The sequence below is a fragment of the Erithacus rubecula genome (assembly GCF_903797595.1).
Source record: "Erithacus rubecula genome assembly, chromosome: 2".
Classification (NCBI taxonomy): Eukaryota; Metazoa; Chordata; class Aves; order Passeriformes; family Muscicapidae; genus Erithacus; species Erithacus rubecula.
In genome coordinates, this window is record NC_136685.1 from 55,998,537 (window position 1) to 56,017,926 (window position 19,390).

A 19,390-nucleotide genomic window follows, 5' to 3' on the forward strand; every position below is an offset into this window, starting at 1 on the left:
CGAGTCATCAAATCACCTTGATATTTTAAGTGAACTAAAATGTTTCAGTCTCTTGCTGTATATTTTTCTATCTTCTGAGTCCATTATCTTTGCACCTTTACTCATTCCCCCACACCCATAACAGCCTCTCTAAAATTTGGATGTCAGAATTGGATGATGTATTTGAACACGAGCCTTACAAATGCCACTTACAAATTAAAAAAATCCCCTTGTGACTCAAGCATTCTTTCCTTCTTCTAATTCCCTTGTTTTTTGGATAGCCACCAAGCCCTATGAGACAGGAAGGAATTACTCATACCACCTCTGACAAGCATCCAGCAAATGCCTACATATGGGTGTCTGCAAACCCCCAGAGGGAGCACAAGGGACCCAGAACAGGCCAGAACAAATCCTTACATTAGTGTGTCTCTTGATCCTAAAGTTACTCAAGCATTTTAGAAATTTCCAATTCTATTTCCTCTTCATATGCCCTTCTGATATTTTTCAGGTGCATCTTCTCTGCTTTTGTTCACAGCTGTTATTCTTATCTGGGATATTTCCAATATTATCAGTTAAAAATTACACCATGATGGTAGGCATGGTTGGCTTCTGAGAATGGATGAATAGCTGAGGAATTCCAGAGGCCTGGCTTTAATGTCTTGATCAGAGATATAATGGTCTCCAAAGTGCAGGAATTCTTGAAGCAGGGAAGTATTTTGCTTGTGCCTTGAACCTGGATTTAATTAGCAGTTATGCCTTCTGACCATCAAGTAGGAGAGTTTTGGCAGAAGACTTTGAGTGTTATCAATTGTTTTTATTTGACAGAGATAGAGCTGTAGTTTGTCAAAAGTATGTAATTTTGAGAAGGGTGGTAATATATACATATATTCATCTTTGAGAGAATTTTACTGGTAAAACATGCTATTAAGTGAGTGTTTAGGTATTGATGAAGTGCAGCAATTGCAATAGTGTCAATTTGGGAGGTTTCTGAGATCTCTTTAATTTTCCATTCTTGTCTTCTGTTTTGATGGTATTTTTGTAATCTGTTTTGTAACAGCTCAGATCCTGCAGCCAAGAAGGCAGAGCCTCCCTAGTAAGACTGCTTGTACACTGGTGCTATGAGCTACAGAAACATGAACTGCAGAATATGAACCTCAGTGAGAGTGGCAGAGTTAACCACAGTCAGTCAACAGGGAGCTGCAGATGGGCATCTGGCCTCAGGGTGGAAAACACATGGTTCCAGCTGGAGATGGCTGTTGGAAGTCTGAAGGCTGGAAAAGGTGGATTTGGAAAGTCTGCCTTGGTTTAGCTGTCATTGAGACTGTTCTAACTGCTGGTGGTTAGCCAGGCTCTTCTGAAACTTCTTTTGATTTATTTTTGTGCATTTAGTAGTTTTTTCCCCAATGTCCCTCGAGGTAAGCACACACACTGATTGCGGTTTTTTTTCTCTGATTGCATTCTCTAAGATGCATTTTTAATTTCAGCTGTGTAATTTATGGTGATCTTGTTTCAGAAATTTGAGTGCTATTGAAAGGCAAGAGTCAATACCTCTTTTTTCCTAGCAAGGCTGTTTTGAATATGGTACTCTTTTAGCAAATTTTAAGTGCTGCATTCATCATGGATGTGATAGTGGCTTAAGATGTTTGAATCCAGGATACTTCTTCATTTTTCAAGGCCCAATCAAATCATAGGGCTGCAGTGGACCTTGAGCTCTAGTTCATCTTTTATGTCCTGTGATAGGACCAGCTTCTACCAATTCCTTATATATGTTAATGGAACTGCTTCTTAAAACCTGTAGCTCGATCCCATGTTTTATTCTCCTTATCTCTGAAGGCTAGTGAGAAATATGAATCTTCCTGCCTGCAGATTAAGGTCACCACTTATTTTCCTTCAAATCACACCACAAAAAACCAATGCTCTCTTTTTTCTGCAACAACCTTTAAAGCATGGAAGTTTGCTATCAGACTTGGAAAAAAATATTCTGTTTTACCAAACCTGAAGAAACAAGTTTTATTCATTATTTTCTTATAGGTCTTGTTTCATTGTTTTATAGGTCTTCTAATCTTCTAGTTGCTCTGCTTTGGAGGTTCTCCTCTTTTTACTGTTTTCTTTTTTTCTTGAAGCATGATTTCCTTCAGTATGTTGTTTCACAAGTACTGAACAGAGCAATAGGATTACATTACAGGCCCATCCATCACACTGCATTTGTCTATATCCATTGCATTGTAATGTTTGCCTTATTTTAAAAAAAACCATTATACTCTTCACTCATAATCCGTGTGCGATGCAGGATAAACTCAGGCATACTTTTCTGGAGAAGAAACCATTTCTCTTCCTTATTGTTTTGTGCATATGATTGCTCTTTTTAATGCAGAGATTTCTACCGGTCCTTTGTGCTTTGTGCTTTTGTGCTGTTGCTTTCCCATGTGCTACCTCCAGTTTGCTAAGGTAATTTGGAATTCTTATTTGATACTCTCCTGCCATTTACTTCAGTCTGGCTAGCAGAATAGTCTGCCCTTTCTTCTGTTCTTCTAACACATATAAATGTCATCTAAAAATAAATAACAATTAATAAGAGAAATAACCCAGATCACTACCCATTTGTGAGCAAAACATTACATATAACATGATTCAGGACAGACACTATGGAGCCTTATTCAATATCAGCTTCCATTGTAACATTGAACTCTGGCAGTTCTTCCCTGAGACTGATTTTCTGAAATCATCTGAACTTATATTTTCCAGCTGACATATGATGTATGAATCTAGGCAATATTGAAAACATTTCTGAAGTTGGGCAACACAGTGCCAGAGAGTGGAGAACTGACTCCTATCTGCTTTTTATGAATGGTCATTTGTTTTTCCTCTGCCAAATCCAAGCTTTTCCCACTTCCTAGATATAATTCCTGGCTTTAGAAGCTGTTCTTAATGTATCCTGTATTGTCACCTTCAATGTTTTTTTACTTCCTCTGGAATATGACTGATGTGCAATATCAAACAACAACAAAAAAATTAAACATGATTACATGTTGCAAGTGTTTAGTGAATATTTAATCTGAAAACTCACATTATTCCTAGCTCAGGATTGAGCCTGTCAGCAATTCAAAATATTCAGATGAGAAACAAAAGCACTTTACATTTAAAAACTGCAAGAGAGGATGCAATTTTTGTCCTGCAGGAAAGTACTGAACTGTTCCACTCACTTTTAGAGAGTGTGACAGATAACACAGCCACTCCCACTCTAAAATGTGGCTAGAGATATGCAGGACAAGAGTCTAAAATACCTTGCTTGACCCTTCTGATTATAAAATGGATAACTCTTCATACTATAGAGCATGGATGGTGTTAGGGTATGAGGGAGCAAACTAAGGATCACAGATACATATCACTTAGTTTAAAAAGAATATAACTAGGTTGTGATACACAGGCAGAAAACAGTCTTTTTTTTATTTATTTTTTTTCCCCAAATACTGGTGTCAAAGACTAGTATAACAATTTAACAAGCCAGCTGTTGCCTGTACTGAAGTTTCAGTATTTTTAAACCTCAGTGCAGGAAACTCACTGTGATTAGAAAAGCCCATGTCCACTGCATGCTCTGTGTGGTTAAAATTCTTTATTGTTTCCCTCCTTCTGCCATTAAAATTAAAATATTGTAAATATCTTATAATATTTAAATAATAAATCAATATAAAATAAATATAAAATACTTAATATTTTATAAGTATTTAAATATTAAATAATATTAAAAAAACCCAAAAATTCCCTTCCAAACCCAACAGTGTATGATAGCAGGAACCATTCAGGTACTGCAGATCCAAACCTGATGTGGATTTTTATGGAATAAAAATAGAGAGTTCCATTTACTTTTTGTCAATAACATTTGACAGTATCTTGAGTGCACAAGAGTAATTTGCAATATTTTTAGGTTCTTAGGCTCTTTATAATAGTTGTGGGAGTTTTCTTCAGCAGAATTCTACCCTTTCCCATTCTGGCTCAAATAAACTGGGAAGCTAAAAATACAAGAGTTTCATTCGAAGTCTATGGGAATAAGATGGCCATGACATGCCTATAACTCTCTCTGAAAATGCTTTTTGTCTCTGGAGAGATCATATTGAGATGGTTGTGAGTAATACATTGTGGGAGTTTTTCCCTTTAACACAGCTGTTGTTTTAATCATGTGCCAAGGACTTAAAACAATTGTGATTTATCAGCTAGGGAAACAGAAACTTGATGTCATACTCCTTGCCAGATTTTGTGGGATTGGATCAGTATTGTTTTCTATTTTTATTTGTTATGAGCAAAAAATATGCTTTCTATTTTGCTACCTTGTCTAAAATTAGAAAAATTGAATTGGGGTAGAAGTAGACTTTGCACATGGTATCATAATCATAATCAAAATTATTTGCTTGAATAGAAAATATAATTTTATGTTTATAGATTTATAAAGTTAAATAGAGGCTTTTTAATATATATCACCCTTTCTCCATATATGAGTTCATGCATTATTATACTGGTGAGATGGCAGCAGGCTTGGTACCCTCATGCAGTGACCATTTAATTTTTCCTGTTAGTATATGGTAAGGTTTAAGAAAATCTTGGTATCATAATCACTTGTCTGGAATTACCTGCTCATGTGAGCAGTTACAGTAATAATTAAGTGAAGATAAGTAGATTCCACTAGAAGGCAAACACAGTCTGTGGGCTCCATGACACAGCTAAAGGACCTAACACAGGGTATATAAATTTTAACCTCTTCTTCTTTCTTTCTCCTCCTTCAGTGGTTCTGTGATTGATGTGTCAGGGCTCTCAGGCACACGGTGTGATTGTTGGGACTGTCCTGTGCAGGGCCAGGAGCTGGACTTGATGATCCTTGCAGGTCCCTTCTAATTCAGGATATTTCATAATCTTTCCTTCTGAGGTATTCAGAAAAAGAGGACTTTTTCACTGGATACAAATGGAGGATGTTTTACAGCCTTCTACACCCTTTTTTTTACTGTCATGTTACTAAGATTTTGCTTGTTAAAAATCAGAAAGATTAATATTCTCAGCAGTGCTCAGCTGCTAAGAGAACCCAAATTCCCAATCCAAAGACCTTGTCTGAGAGTAACTAGGCTGTGAATTTGAGTATCTGTGCTTCTAAAGAATTTAGACATAACCTTCTGTTCTTCTGTGAAGCTGTTAGGAAAAAGTGTGATTTTAAAACCAATCAATGCAGTTTTATTGTGGCACTTTAACTTGAAATTGGTGTTACTTTTTATTTTAAATTCAACATTTGTTTTTACTGGTTCAGCCTATGTAAGGTTCAAGTGCTTTTTTTTTTTTTTTCCCCCTTTTTGTTTTAATGTAATTCTTTCCAAAGTTTTGCTTTTCATCTCCAGTCTTGTTTGGATAAAGTCTGCAGTTTAGCTGATAAAGTCTGCAGTTTAGCTTTCCTTTCCTTCCTTCTTCCATCCTAGCTGACATGTATGAAAATTTTGCTAATTTCACTGTCAGATCATAGAAGGATCTGGTGCTTCCAGAGGTAATGGCTGAGCTGGTAGCTGCCTTATTCAGATAGATAAAGAATAGTTTAAGAAATATGTGCCATGAGGATTGAAAATAAAAGAATGGAAAAGCACATACTAGTAAAAGGATAATAATTAATACTGGCTTTGCTCAAGATGCATGATGAGTCAATTCACTACATCAGTTTAGGCACACTTAACCTCTTCCCCTCTGCTGTTGGTCATTATCATGTGGAATGTTACATGAGAAAAGGGTCTGATTTTTGCACCCCATTCTGGAGACACCTTAGCATATCCTGAAGTGATATAATGTACTTAATTTTATATACTTAGTTTTATTTTTACTGTTTTCAAACATACAATTTATGAGTCTTCAGAAGAAAAAGAGACCATCCCTCCCTAAACTCTTCCAATAGATCCCTTAAACTCTTCCACGGTAGCTCATGATAGTGCAAGTTATGCATTTGGGGGATTAAAACTAGGGGATCCACCCTATCAAATGCATGCACTGCCTTTAATTTTGTGCAGGTTATCTGACAGTTCATTTTTCAAAAGCCTCAGTAAGATACAGAGTCCAAGTGACATATGCTTCCCTCTACAAGTGTCAGTGACTGCTGGAGGCATTTCTTCCTCTTGGTGTTCCTGTGATACCAATTTTCAAGTTACCCTCTCTTCAAGCATGTACCATTCTTTGGATACCATGAAGACAAAGGGCAGGACAGGTGTTGGTGTATCCCATTTTCATGTTGATGATTCCTACCAGTGAAAAATCCCTTCTAGCAGGTCAGATTGGTTGGAATCAACTTTGCTGAGAGATGAGCTTTAAGCATTAGACAAAAGGTAGAATAGTTAAATGACAATTCACCTACATCAAGATTATTTAGTTCTGTACTATTTCAATTTAAAGTAAAACTTGTTTTAACAAATAACCTATTCCTTAATTGGGTTTTCCTTCCTTTTTGTCTTCCATACTACCCCAAGCTAGACTGTCTTAGTCTGTCTATGTCTTCTTTTTTCACTTGCAGCAACTAAATACTTGAAATCCGATAATATTGAGGAGAAGCATGAAAGGTTCCTGCCTTCCTTTTCCCCTTTGTTTCTTTCTTCTTTCCTGATTAAATTGATAATTTTTTTTACTGTATACTCAAATTATCAAACATTTTCTTCTGGTTGCTTACATGTTTTCCCATGTCTTGAAGGAATGTTGGTTAAAATAAACCAAAAATTATGATAAATGTTAAATGTGCTATCTTTTTCCTAGATTTACAGGAAATGTGAAAGGCAAAACCATGCTACTAGCAATCTGAAGAAGTATGCCCAGCACACACAGATCTTTCTGTATTTAGCAGCCAGATTTTACATTGTTTATTCTGTGAAGTCAATAAAGAAAGCACTTTGGGTGAACAGTGTATTGTCTAAGGTGTGCAGATCATGTAGATGAAAACAGACTAATTATGCTAACATTTAAATGATAAATTCATAATAAAGCCCTCAAAAGGAAAAATCTTGTCATATGAATGTAGGAACTGCAGGTCTATTAAAAATAAGATTATTTTATCTACTATTGTACAAGCCAAGTGTATATTTTCAAACACTCACAGTTTGCACAAGTGAATACAGATTCATAGCCAAAGAGAAGGTTATCACCCACATAAGCATAGCAAAAAAAAGGATGGCTGCCCTGATGACATTGATTACACTTGATTTTTGGTTTTTGCATGCAGTCATTTCCATCACTTTTATTTTTTAAACCTTTGAACAGTTTGAATATCAGCCAATCCATTAATGATGATAAGCATGATCTCAGAGCTCTCACCTAAGTGGGATCTCTCTGCTTATTTTAGAGAGATCTAAAGGGTATTCCGAATTTGCTGATTTCAAAGTGTGCACCCATTTGTCATATGAATTTACCTTTTAGCTTCACCAGGAAGAAGATTAGCTATTCTTTCAAAGTATTCTTTTGTTTTTAAAAAGAGTAATTAGAATTTTCCATCTTTATCTCATGGTATTTCCAAAGTTGGCTAATGAAACAAGGCAGGTGATTGAGGTCAGGTGCTACACTCACTGCTGCTTAGTGTGACTAAATATAAATCCACTTCCTTAAAAATGTGGTTTTCTTTTTCTGCTGCTTTTCCCTGTAGATACTGCATATATGGTTGAGGGTGTTTTCTATCTGACTTGATTTTTTTTGTGTCCTTACATGTGAAAGGTTTAGATATAGATATAGAACAGTCTGTATCCTACCGGAGGAACTGAAAATTAAAGCCTTCTCTCATGCTGGGTTGAGATGGTGCTTCAGTTGTACCTGTTTACCACAGTGCTGGAGCAAAGCATGTGGATACAGACTTTTCCAGTATTTTTTTGTTCTGTCCAGTAGACCTAAAAAAATAGTATTTCTATTTGAGACAGGGCACAGTCAGCTATGCCCTATTAACAAGTTTGGAGGTTGGATACTTATCTTGATGAGATCCCAGTTATGCAGCATTAGAGAACAGATGTTCCTGGTGTAATCTGATAGTAATTTTTACTCTATTTTCTAATTTGTAGTCAAGGATAGATGATTTGATGAGACCAAGGTCTCTGTGAAACCTCCACTCTACTTTACCTCAAGCTGATCCCTTGACCTCAAAGAAAGAACAAACAGTTCTGCAGTAGCCCATTTTTTTTTTTTTTCTGTGTGTATGCTGTACCTTAGTTGCATTCAGATGATTACAGAGCACCAATGAGATAATTTAGAAGAGGCTTTTTCATCCTTGCTAACCTGTCAGTGGTTGGCAAATAATTTATAGCAGATTTAAGCACATGTTTTTTAAGATCAAATTGGAATAGACGCTTTTTGGCAGTAATAAATAATGGTATGCTAAAAATACTTGTTATGAGAATTGAGATATAAAGAGTAATAAATGAGGAAGAGGAGCTCTGAAGGAGAAGATACCAGTAACTAGCTTGGTTTCAGCATGTGGTAATTTAGAATTTGTCATGTCAAAAAGTTTTTGCACAAATCAGTAGACAGACAGCTGGAATTAGTGACTGATTTATCCCTGAGGTACAATTAATCATTTGAGGATTGTTGCTTCTGTGTTGTTGTTTGTTTTCCTAACTGGCCCTGACTGTCATAGGTAAAATCTTTTGTGCGTAGACCTTTTTAATTTTGTAAACCTCATTTTGTGCAGTCTATTGATTAAACATCAGCACAGGCACACAAAACCAGATGGCATTGTATTTCTCAGCCTGAGAGCAAGGAAGTCAAGGCACTTGTTCATATTAATATATCCTCTTTTGTGGTTGCTTTAATTGCTTTAATTGCTCACTCTTTTAATTAGTCTACAGAAGTCTTAATTTAAAGAATTTGTGAATAAATATGTGGCATAGAGATGTTAGTTTCAAAATCTGTACCAACACTTTTATGAGAGATTATGATGGTAAGCCTGCTTTTATTGCCAAGATGTTACAGTAATTTTTGTTATGTCTGTGTATAACTGTGTCCTTATTTTCCCTCTGGTTTTACAGGGCACAATGACTACATGTGTCCTGCTACTAACCAGTGCACCATTGACAAGAACAGAAGGAAGAGTTGCCAGGCCTGCCGACTGAGAAAATGCTACGAAGTGGGAATGATGAAAGGTGGTATGTACAGAGCCATCATCACAACTTTAGCATTGCTGTCTCCCTTCCTGCCTTTTAACTTCTTTGGGCAGATGATATGGTTTCTAACTAAAGAGGAAGCTACTGATTTTATTGAGTTGAAGTCTAATAAATCAAAATTATTTTATTAAATAAAAAATTAGAAGTTCCCGATTATCATGTTATCTTGTCCAAATTTGCATGAAAAATAAGGGGATCATTGATTTCAATAGAATTAGAATTCCTCTGTTATTATTTTTATCTCAGTGTATTTTTGGTGTCTCATGGTAGGCTTCAGATCTTGATGAACAAAATTTAACCCAAGATTTTGCAGCTCAGTGTAAAGAGCATTGGTAGTGTAAAATCAATCCATATCTGTTAAATAAACTTCTGGATATGTAATTTTTATTCTGTGAATCCTGGAAGGGAAAGTTAATGTCTCTGTTCTGGTACTATGCACATATTTTAGATGTGAATTAATTTAACCCAACAATATTAAAGGCTTACTCATTTTATAAGATCTGAGACAAATGCCACCTTCCTGGAACACATGTAATAATGATGGCTTGTTGTAGCCTGCTAAAAATATCAGGTTGCTTTTATCAATGAAGAATAATCAGTAGGTGTATAAAAACCTATATCTATAGAAAAAACTTATCAAACTAGTAAGTTCTCAGAGCAGAAGGGATTAGGTCCCATGTACTTTGTGTGTAAAGAGCTAGTTAAATTGCAGACTGGTTCTTCCATTCTTTGGCACACCTAATGCTTCCTTTGCCATGGAAAGTCTGGTGCAAGAGAGAAGAGTAGCTCATCACCCTCAACAAATAATTTCTAAGTCCAGCAAAGGTAGGCTGAGTCTGGGAATCTTAGGAGAAAAAGGGAAAGACTAAAGGAAAAATTATCAGTTGCTGCACTCGAGATTGGATCTGCATTTTTCTCAACTCAAGAATTAGGAAAGAGCTTTGTTTTTGTTACTCTCAATTTTGGGAAGCAAGCAGAAGGAAGATGTAAAATCTGCTTTTGCTTCTAGAAGTTAAAACAATGCTTGATTTTTTCATGAGATCTTCTGTATTAATCTGAACATCCTGGTTTATATGGCTAGAACTCTTCAAAGGGTAGGTAGTTAATATCACAGCTATGGTCCTGAAAAGACAGAGGTTCAAGAAAGGCAAACTCAAACCACAGAATCCATACATGAATATTCCATGCAGATTTAGTTTTGACCATTGTACATATGGCAGATCATAGCTAGGATTTATAATTATGCTTTATGTTGATGTCATTACATTTTTCATTTGACACATTTACATCCAATTACACTTAGGTGTATTTAATTAATGATACACTGTACCAGTTTTATGTTTTTCGTATCTCTTCCCTAGGATGCAGGTTCTAATAGGTTCTAATTTTTGACTATTCTATATTTAACAGTTCTACTCTCATAAAAATCATAAAGATTTCTCAACCGGCATTTTTAGGTAAAAGTAGTGCAAAAGAAATACTGCAATTCTCTTCAAATTTTCTTTCAAATATAGATGTTCTATTTCATATAGTGGCTCTCACCTGAGAAAAGTAATCTGGATTTCATCCTTTCCTTTCCTTTTAAAATGTTGTAAGATTTCTATAGTCACTACAGGAACTGACACTTCCAAAATAGCCAATGTTGAGTATTTTTATTGTTTAGTTGTTGTTTTCTTCTTTTAAGACACTAAATTCACAATTTATAAGCAAGGAAATCAGGATCAGCATAAATTGTATCTGCTCCCATAGTACTACTAATAGTGCATGAAGTCCATCACTGGTTCATAGGCAAGAGTTTAAAAATAATTATTTTATTTAGTCTTGGAAAAAAATTGTGAGATCTCTCAGTTACAAGTAATAAATCTGTCATACCTGCAGATGACCTCAGGGAAGGTAAAATTAATATGCATGAATTAAAACATTAAAAGTTCTTCTGGAGTTGTTATTGATCCCCCTTTATCCACATGGATGTGTGGGGAAGAAAAACCTGTCTTCTAAATCTAGACCTTTGTGATTGTCCATTTCTCTGAGGTGAAGATAAAGGTCAAATAAATATTCTTGTTATGCCATCTGGCTTGACCTTTAAATGATAATGTTTAAATGTCTTTAATTTTTAGATTTTATTTTCTGAGGAGAGCTATGAAGATCTCATATTTTAATAGATATAATAGAACTTTTTTCACCATATTAAAATCCTGTAGCTCAAGCTTCACACTGTTCTCCAATAATTCCTAGTTCTTGTGCTTGGATCTTTTAGTTTAAATAATCACCTCATGTTCATGTTGAAGGATTTGCTCTTTTTCAAGGCATTAATTCTGCCATACATTAGAATATGTGTTTGTGTCTTATCTCACTTTTATCTCTATCTCCACAATTTGTTTATGATGATATAACTTTTAGATATAGTGGGAAACACATGTAATCTTGCCTGCCCCTAAATGTAATCCCAGTTTTTCTTCTGCACTAAATTAGCTGAGGTTTCTCAATAAATTGTAAAAGTTGCCAACTTATGACTTTTATCTGCCATTTAAGTGATATAAGTAATAACTGATATTAAAACTGGACATTTAGTAAATATTAGGGAAAGTAGACAAAATCTTGATTAAATGTCTCTGGTTAATTCTAAGCATATGATATAGAATATGGTTGCTGAGGTTTTCCTCACAGAAGGTCACTTAATGCAGAATTAAAAAGTTCATATATATTATTTTTAGTAGAGTGGACACAACTGGAATATGTTTTAGAGGCTTCATGTAGAAATAATGCAGGCTTCAAGTGGCCCTTGAACTGTGTGGTAGGAACATTTACTTAGGAGTTCCTCTTATGAGTTCCTGTGGAAATGTTATTGATTTCTTTTTTCTTCCCTGTTCTTGGGTCTTTTAAAAACTTCTTTCGGTACTGAAGAGTTATTTTTTTCTCTCCTCTTGTGTCTGCAAGTGTTTCCTTCTACATCTGTTACTGTGCTGCTTCAAGAGACAATTAGACTGCAAGAATCTCTGCTGATGCAGTCAGCATCTGAGGCATAATTTACAGCTGTAATATTTTGCCCAAATGCTTCATTCTCTCTTTCTGAGTAAACCCAAAGGACCTTAAAATTATGTGTTATTATTTCATCTGTGCTGCTCTGCTTTTATTTGAGGATAAAGTGGATACATCAAGTAAGATCCTTGCCGTGTCCCTTTTACTTTTGTTCCACAGCAGGGGAGAGAAGCCTTGTTTTTGTTTACAATCTACTGATGCCTTCTTGAAGCTTGTTTCTGTGCTGGTTTGGAGAAGTGTGCTCCAACTTTCACATGATGCAAGGTCCCAGCTTTCAAATGAAATTGTTAACAGCAGCTGCAACCCTGAAACCCCAACCATAAAAATGGTGCAGTTGAGCCCTGCTCCAATACAGACCTAGTTTTCTGTTTCTCCATTGTTTTAAAAAATCACTGATTACTTGGGCCCAAAGACTGTAATTTTATAAAACCAAGAGCACCTTATTTTATTGGTATTTTATTAATTATTTTCATAATGTGGAACAGAATGAGAGTTTCTAGTAATTAGCATGCTGCATTCTTCTACTCCTTTCAATGTGTGACAAAACAGTTTTTTCATTAAGTGCTGTGTGGAATCAGAGCAACAGGGTGCTAGTGGAATTTTTGACTATGGCACAAAGTTGCCATAATGCTAAATGCCAGATACCTAAAGAAAAATCCATTATTTGACTGATAGTCCATGTTTAACCACCCTGACAGATACATAATTCTTCCAGTTGTCAAAAGCTGATGGCTTCCAGTTTAGGAATCACAGGAAATGTGGCCATCAAGGATTAGAATGCTCGTGTGCTAGATTCAGTGGTGATTGTGAATGTGACATGGGGTATTTACTGTCTTTGAACAGCCTGAAATCTCAGGCTGTAGAGAGAAGATTCTGTGTACTGTTTGTTGTGATAATGAAGTTACAGTGTTTCAGCACATTTCAAGCCTACATCCTTCCGTGTTACCCTCACAAATTGTCTGAGAGCCCTTCAGAAACTGCGATACAACCCAGTGAAACACTCTGCTGGCCATTACAGAGTGCTAAATCCACATGCCTTTTGACTGTAGAAACTTTCATTAACTCCTAGAGATTGGAGTTTCTAGGCTTCAGTTTTTCTCTTACATTCTTTTGAAACAGTTACCCCCCTCTAAGCCAGTCTGGTTCAGTGTGACAGTCTTGCTAAAGTTTAAGATAAATTTTTACAGGGAAAATGAAAAAAAAATTCCATTCTCTCAGAGAAGGACCTTGCTGAATTTCATCTTTAAATGGAGAGAGCTATGCTTCCTTGCTGAATTCTATATTTATTCATGAAAAAGAGGCTAGAGAGTTATTAAAATAATTCTCAAAATTGGAAGTAAATTGATGTCTGATGCAATACTGGACAGGCTCAAGGTCTTCTACATTTTCATGTAATTATCTTTTAATGAACTATTATATTAAAAAGAGAAATTAGTGAATGAAGGAAAATGGATAGTGGATGTGAAATGATTCTGGTTTGTTCGAGGAGAACCTCAATGATTCTTATTAGACATACTGTTCTGTACTCAGACAAATAACTGTGTAGGTGGGGCCTGATAAATGTATGAGGAAATGTACTCTTTAAAATTGTAATTGTTGGGCTCAAATCATGTACTCGTGCACATTTGAAGCAAAGTTTTTTGAGTTTACAGTTTTCTGGGAAAATAAGGTAGAAATGAAATCACATTTTTTAGTGTAACATTTTTTCCCCTCTTTGTACATATACAAAGAGAATCACTGCCATTAAATTGTCACAAAACACAATATTCCTGTGTTCTGCCCCCAAAATTAGAGAGACCATTGTTGTGAACACCTTTGCCAAAAGTTATTTATCTTTCTATTCCATTTTCTAAAATGATCTGTGCTTGAAGGAATTCTAGGAGGTCTTCTGTTGAGCCACCTGCTCAAAGCAGATTCAACAATGAATTTATACATGGTTAAGACCTTTTGCAGTCAGGTGGAAATGGGATAAAATGGGACAGATTGTCTTATGCTTAGTTATATGCTGTAACTGGATATGTAAAAAAAATGAATACTGCCAAATTTTTAATGGTTAACTCTTAAGTTTGAGATTGTAAAGCTGATTATAGTTGTATATTTGTTTACATTTTCATCCTTTTTTCATTGAGTGATTCCTAGAGTCTAGAGCTTTAAGATAGCTCAAGAGGGACTTTTTACAAGATAACTTAGTGGCAGGACAAGGGCTAATGGCTTCAAACTGGAAGAGGGTAGGTTTGGATGAGATATTAAGAAGAAATTCTTTTCCCTGAAGGTGGTGGAGAGACACTGGAACAGATTGCTCAGAGATGTTGCCCCATTCCTGGAAGTGTTCAAGGCCAGCTTGGATGGGGCTCTGAGCAACCTGGTCTAATTAAAGGTGCCTTTGCCCATGGCAAGGACATTGGACTAGATTATCTTTAAGATCCTCTCCAACTCAAAGCAGTCCATGATTCTGTGATTGCATGATTCTGTTTCTTCTCTTTGTTAGACATTTACAGTTCAGTTCTAGCACTCAGTCCTGGTATCAGGCCAAACACCTCCAATACTCAATTAACTTAATTAATTTCTAAAGTCTAGGAATTTGTTGTTATAAATTTCTTGTTTTCTTTGAGATTTATAGCAACATACTCATTGTCCTAAAATGACTGGCTTTCCCAAATAATGGTTGATGTAAAGGTAGGAAATGTTCCTCTAAAGGCTTTATTGTGATCCCTGCAATGTCTAAAGGCAATGGAGCAGTTGTCATGCTTACTGTAACCAAAAATTGGTATGAGTTTATCAGGAATGTTGGCACTGAAAGGGATTCATTTCAATGATGGACTAATTGAACTTCTCTTGTTTCACTTCTACGTGTCCTAAGATACTGTTTAAAATGTGTGCTATGACTGCTAAAGATTGAATACAAAAATACAGATTAGGATGAATCATGCCTTGCACCTTCGTTTTTAATTTATCATGGCTCTCAAACTGTGCATTATGAATAGTCATTAGAGACCCCAAATGACATTTGCCTGCTGGATAACAGCTATTTTTTGTCACCAGGTCTTTAAGACTACATGGTAGACCAGTTTTATGATCTGCATTTTAGTTAGTTGGAGTTCTGGGGCACTGTTATACATAGTGTGACTTGGTCAATGAGTAAACTAGCAGCAGAGCCAGGAGTTGAACCAGAATATCTGAATCTAAATCCCCACTTTGACTTCTCTCTTCCTCCATTTTCAATAGAAGAGGGTCCTGGTTATGAAGAGAAATAAGCCCCAGTTTGGAAAAGGATGAGAGATATTTTTTGAAAAAAACTTACATATATAGACATACAGCACTCAGGAGTCATAAAGACTGTAACATCCAGATGCACAGACTGAACACAAATCTGTTACTTTTTTATAGTACTGAGTGTTTAGATATCCTTGTCAGAAACCAGGCTGTTAAGTACTGTCACTAGGAGGGCAGGTCTGTTTGAGATTAGACAATAAATTCTGATTAATCTTTTTAGAAGATTTCAGACAATGTTTCTCATTTAAACTAATTGTCAACCCACCTGGGTTTTCAGCACAATTTACATTGCTGTTTCATTATCTGAAAGAAAAATGGGAATGAAATAGGTGGCTGATTGTCTGAATCATATTCAAAAGAAGTATTTATTAGGCTATAAAATTTGAATTTAGAGAGTGGTGTTACCTTTATGCAACCAAATAATATATTTATTCAAGCAGGGAAGTTTCCAAAAATCTCAAAAGTCTATAAAATAACCTTGGAAGGACCATCATGCTGGGATAGATTACAACTCTAAAGCCAGTAGTGCTCCGACACTCAGGTTTGTGTCTGTAAGGGAACTGTTGGCTTGTTCACAGTTTTACTTTTGCAATCCTTTACTTTGGCTAATGGCAGCAATGACATCAAAGTGAGCCTGGACTCAGTCCCAGAGGTCTTCTCCAAGAGTTCAGTAAATCCTTCCCATACTTGACATTTGAAGAGAGGCTTTTGAATTTCTGGCCTCTTCAAACCCAACCTCAGTTTCAGAAAGGTAGGTTTATATCATAGGAAAATCTGGTTTCTTCCTTTGCAAACACTGGTGTAAAGGATTTGTGTGGCATCTCTGCTATGTTCTGCTCTGTGCATTCTCCCTTTACACTTTGATCATCAGTGGCACAATTGACTCTTTGCCTCTCTGACAGGCACCTTCTTTTTTATAATTTTTTTTTTACTTACCACATATATTTTTTCTTTTATTGTCAAGCAGGGTTTGTTTTTTTTTTTTGTTTTTTTGTTTTTTTTTTTTTTTTTTTACAAAACAGTAGAGATGCTTTATCTTTAAAAGAGAGATTCCTTCTCTCTGGCAATTTTCAACAGGATGCCGATGACATTGGTTGCTCTTGAAGAGCAACAACATTGTTTACAAGAGAAAGTGTTTCCAAGCACATTTGAAACACACTTTTGACAAACTGAAAAAATTATGGGCTGTTAATGCTACAAGGCTGTGAGTGTATATGGAAGTGTCAAATGTCTCTCCTCTGGGGTCTGCTGACAAGGAGCAGAAACATGGACAAAGAGCCTCAGGTTCAAAGGTTGTTCCAGGCTGGGAAGTTAGATGGTAAAACATGTACCAATTACTGTTTCCAAACTCAGTTTCAGTTCTATTTTTTGGTTGTCCTCTTAAATAAATAAATAAAAAAAACCCAACCAAACAAAAAAACCACAACCCAAATAAAACAAACCCAAAAAACACCCCAAAAACTCAAACCAAAATACAAACAAGCAATAGAAAAAAAAAAAAGTGTGGCTACAAACTCTTGTTGATTGATTAAATTTATAATTTCTAACAAGAAAGAAAATAAATATTATACAAACCAGTTGACAGGGAATATATTTAACTTGAATAAAATTTTAAATTATACCTATATCTTCAAATCTAAAATGAATTATTCTGTAGTTCACACATGGCCAAGCAAATTGATTGGTCTCCTTCTTTTCTTCCTCTAAATATTCTTGAATATTTTAAATAACACTGTAGGTATAAAAGTGGGACTTTGTTATTAGCAACAGACAGGAAAAAATGGCTATTGTATGGCTGAGATTCAATGCTCATTCAGTGCATTTTTAATTTTGGAAATTTTGTTTTAAATATCTGGATTTTATTTTTTGTCTTGTTTTAATGACATGGGAAAACACTAGGGAAGTATTTAATATTGTTAACTTTTCTTTCACAAGCATGCACTTATAGATTCTTGAGTTGGAAAGGACATTAAAGATCATCTAGCTCCAAATCCCATGCCATGGGAGTGTCATACGCAATTTTATTGTCCACATGCAATTTTATTGCTGATCAGGTTCTAATGATTTGATTATATAATTACTCAGCAGTTTTGAAATCTGTCTCCATGCCCAAAAGTCTGACTGAATATACATATGAAGCTTTATAAAACTGCCTGTGGAATCTTGGCTCTTGCAGCTTTAAAACTTAAATGGAAATTGTTTTAGAGCTTTTTCAAGATGCATAGCACTTCAATTTTTGCTAGAATATTGTTTTTCATAACACTTGACAATTAAGGTTCCTTTAGTGGCTGAACTGTCCAATTAAAATGGATGCATACATATATTTAAAAAAACTTTACAGAATCATTGCATTTTTGGCAAGGAAACTGTAGCTTGATAGAGTTTCCTTTTTTGGAATTAGTGACTGTGCATCACTATTATCTCTTTTTAACAGAGATAAAATTTTATTAAGTTGAAGGAGATTTGGGAGCACTTGCATTTTTCAGAGAGCTACTCATTCCTATTTAGTCCAAGAAAATGAATAAGTTTGTTGTTTGTCCACCCAGGGCTTAGGTAAAGAGCTAGTAGTAAGTTCTATAAATCTCTGATGAATATGATACACAGATTCAGAGACCTTTCTGTCTGTGATCATAAAAGCTGGTGATGTGATGCAGAAGGAATGCATACTCGTACCGACTTTTTTTTTTCAGACTTAGTCTCTAAAAAATCCAGTATTGCTACAGTTGGTCGATTGATTGATTTTTTTTTCAATCTCAAATTAACATGCAAAAAATAAATTTTTGACATCTCCTCCAAACTGGTTATATTCAACTTTGCTTAATGCAGCACTTTTTTTTTGTTCTAAGGTGAAGAAAAGTGAGTAGTAGGCTTTCAGATGAATTAAAAATAAAACTAATGTTATTATTTAACATCTGGTTTATTTGTCAACAGCCAAATATGTAAAAATGGAAGCACATGAGCCACCTTTCCTCTGTTATGTAAAATCCTCATCCCATCCTTGTTTTACTTAACAAGGCAGGCCTAGACTAAGTAAAAAGCAAACCCAAAAAAACTCTGATCTTCCAGTAATCTATGTGATGGAGGCACAACATGCTGAAGTTTCCCTACTTATATTTATTAACATTTAATGGATTCTGTTGTCTATCACATTTGACCTACAGCTTTCTAACCATACCACCTTCTAATTTATTCACGTTGTTTTTATTCACACCTTGTATGGAGCATTTTCATTTGAAACCTTCCTGTATTGAAAGAGAAGCTTCAGTGTTTTGTACCTTATTCATCTTTTTGCAATTCCTGATTTTGTAGTCTTGTGTCTGGCTTACAGGCCAAGTAGATGAAGTCAATTTAGATATTTCTTACACCAAAGTTGTTTCACATTTCGAATAATCTTATTTGTTTTCCTCTTATCCCTTTTTCATTTATTTTTATACTTCTTTTTAATTTGGGAAGAACAGAACTGCATGCAGTGTTCACTGTAGTGTGCCTCACAATAATAAACTCTGTGATTTATGAAGTTGTTCTGTCCTCCCTTCTCTTCCTTGTAATTTCTAGCCTTCTATTTACTTTCTAAACTTATCTGATGTTTTTATAGTATTTTTCTAACCCCAACTTCTTGTTTATGAATTATGTCAGCCTGTTTATGAGTATGTTGAGCACCACAGTCCCCAAGGATGCTTTCTCTTTGAAAGAAAATTTCTAGATAAGCAGCCTTAAAATTTGGAATGTGAGAATGTTAACAAATGCCCTAGTTTCTGTGAACCATGTGAGCTTGTTCATGCCATTATATCTACATATTTCACTGGGCAATTTTAATTCAAAAACATTAAATTGATATAAATCATACAACAAAAATATCTGTTACAGATAGAGCATGCCTGCTGTTGAGTACTGCAAGGAAATTACCAGTGAGAATATCTGTATTATGACAATTGGCCAGAATAAATCTT

At 35.3% G+C, this 19,390-nt stretch overlaps 1 protein-coding gene across 2 annotated transcripts in view; it reads left to right on the forward strand.

Annotated features, from left to right (window-relative positions):
• The window catches only part of ESR1 (estrogen receptor 1), a 156,658-nt gene that overhangs the window by 88,689 nt on the left and 48,579 nt on the right, over window positions 1-19,390 (forward strand). For both annotated transcript variants that reach the window (XM_079331385.1, XM_079331386.1), the window contains exon 4: window positions 8,994-9,110. In XM_079331385.1, the coding sequence (XP_079187511.1) occupies window positions 8,994-9,110 (117 nt within the window). The remainder of the gene's footprint in view (window positions 1-8,993; window positions 9,111-19,390) is intronic.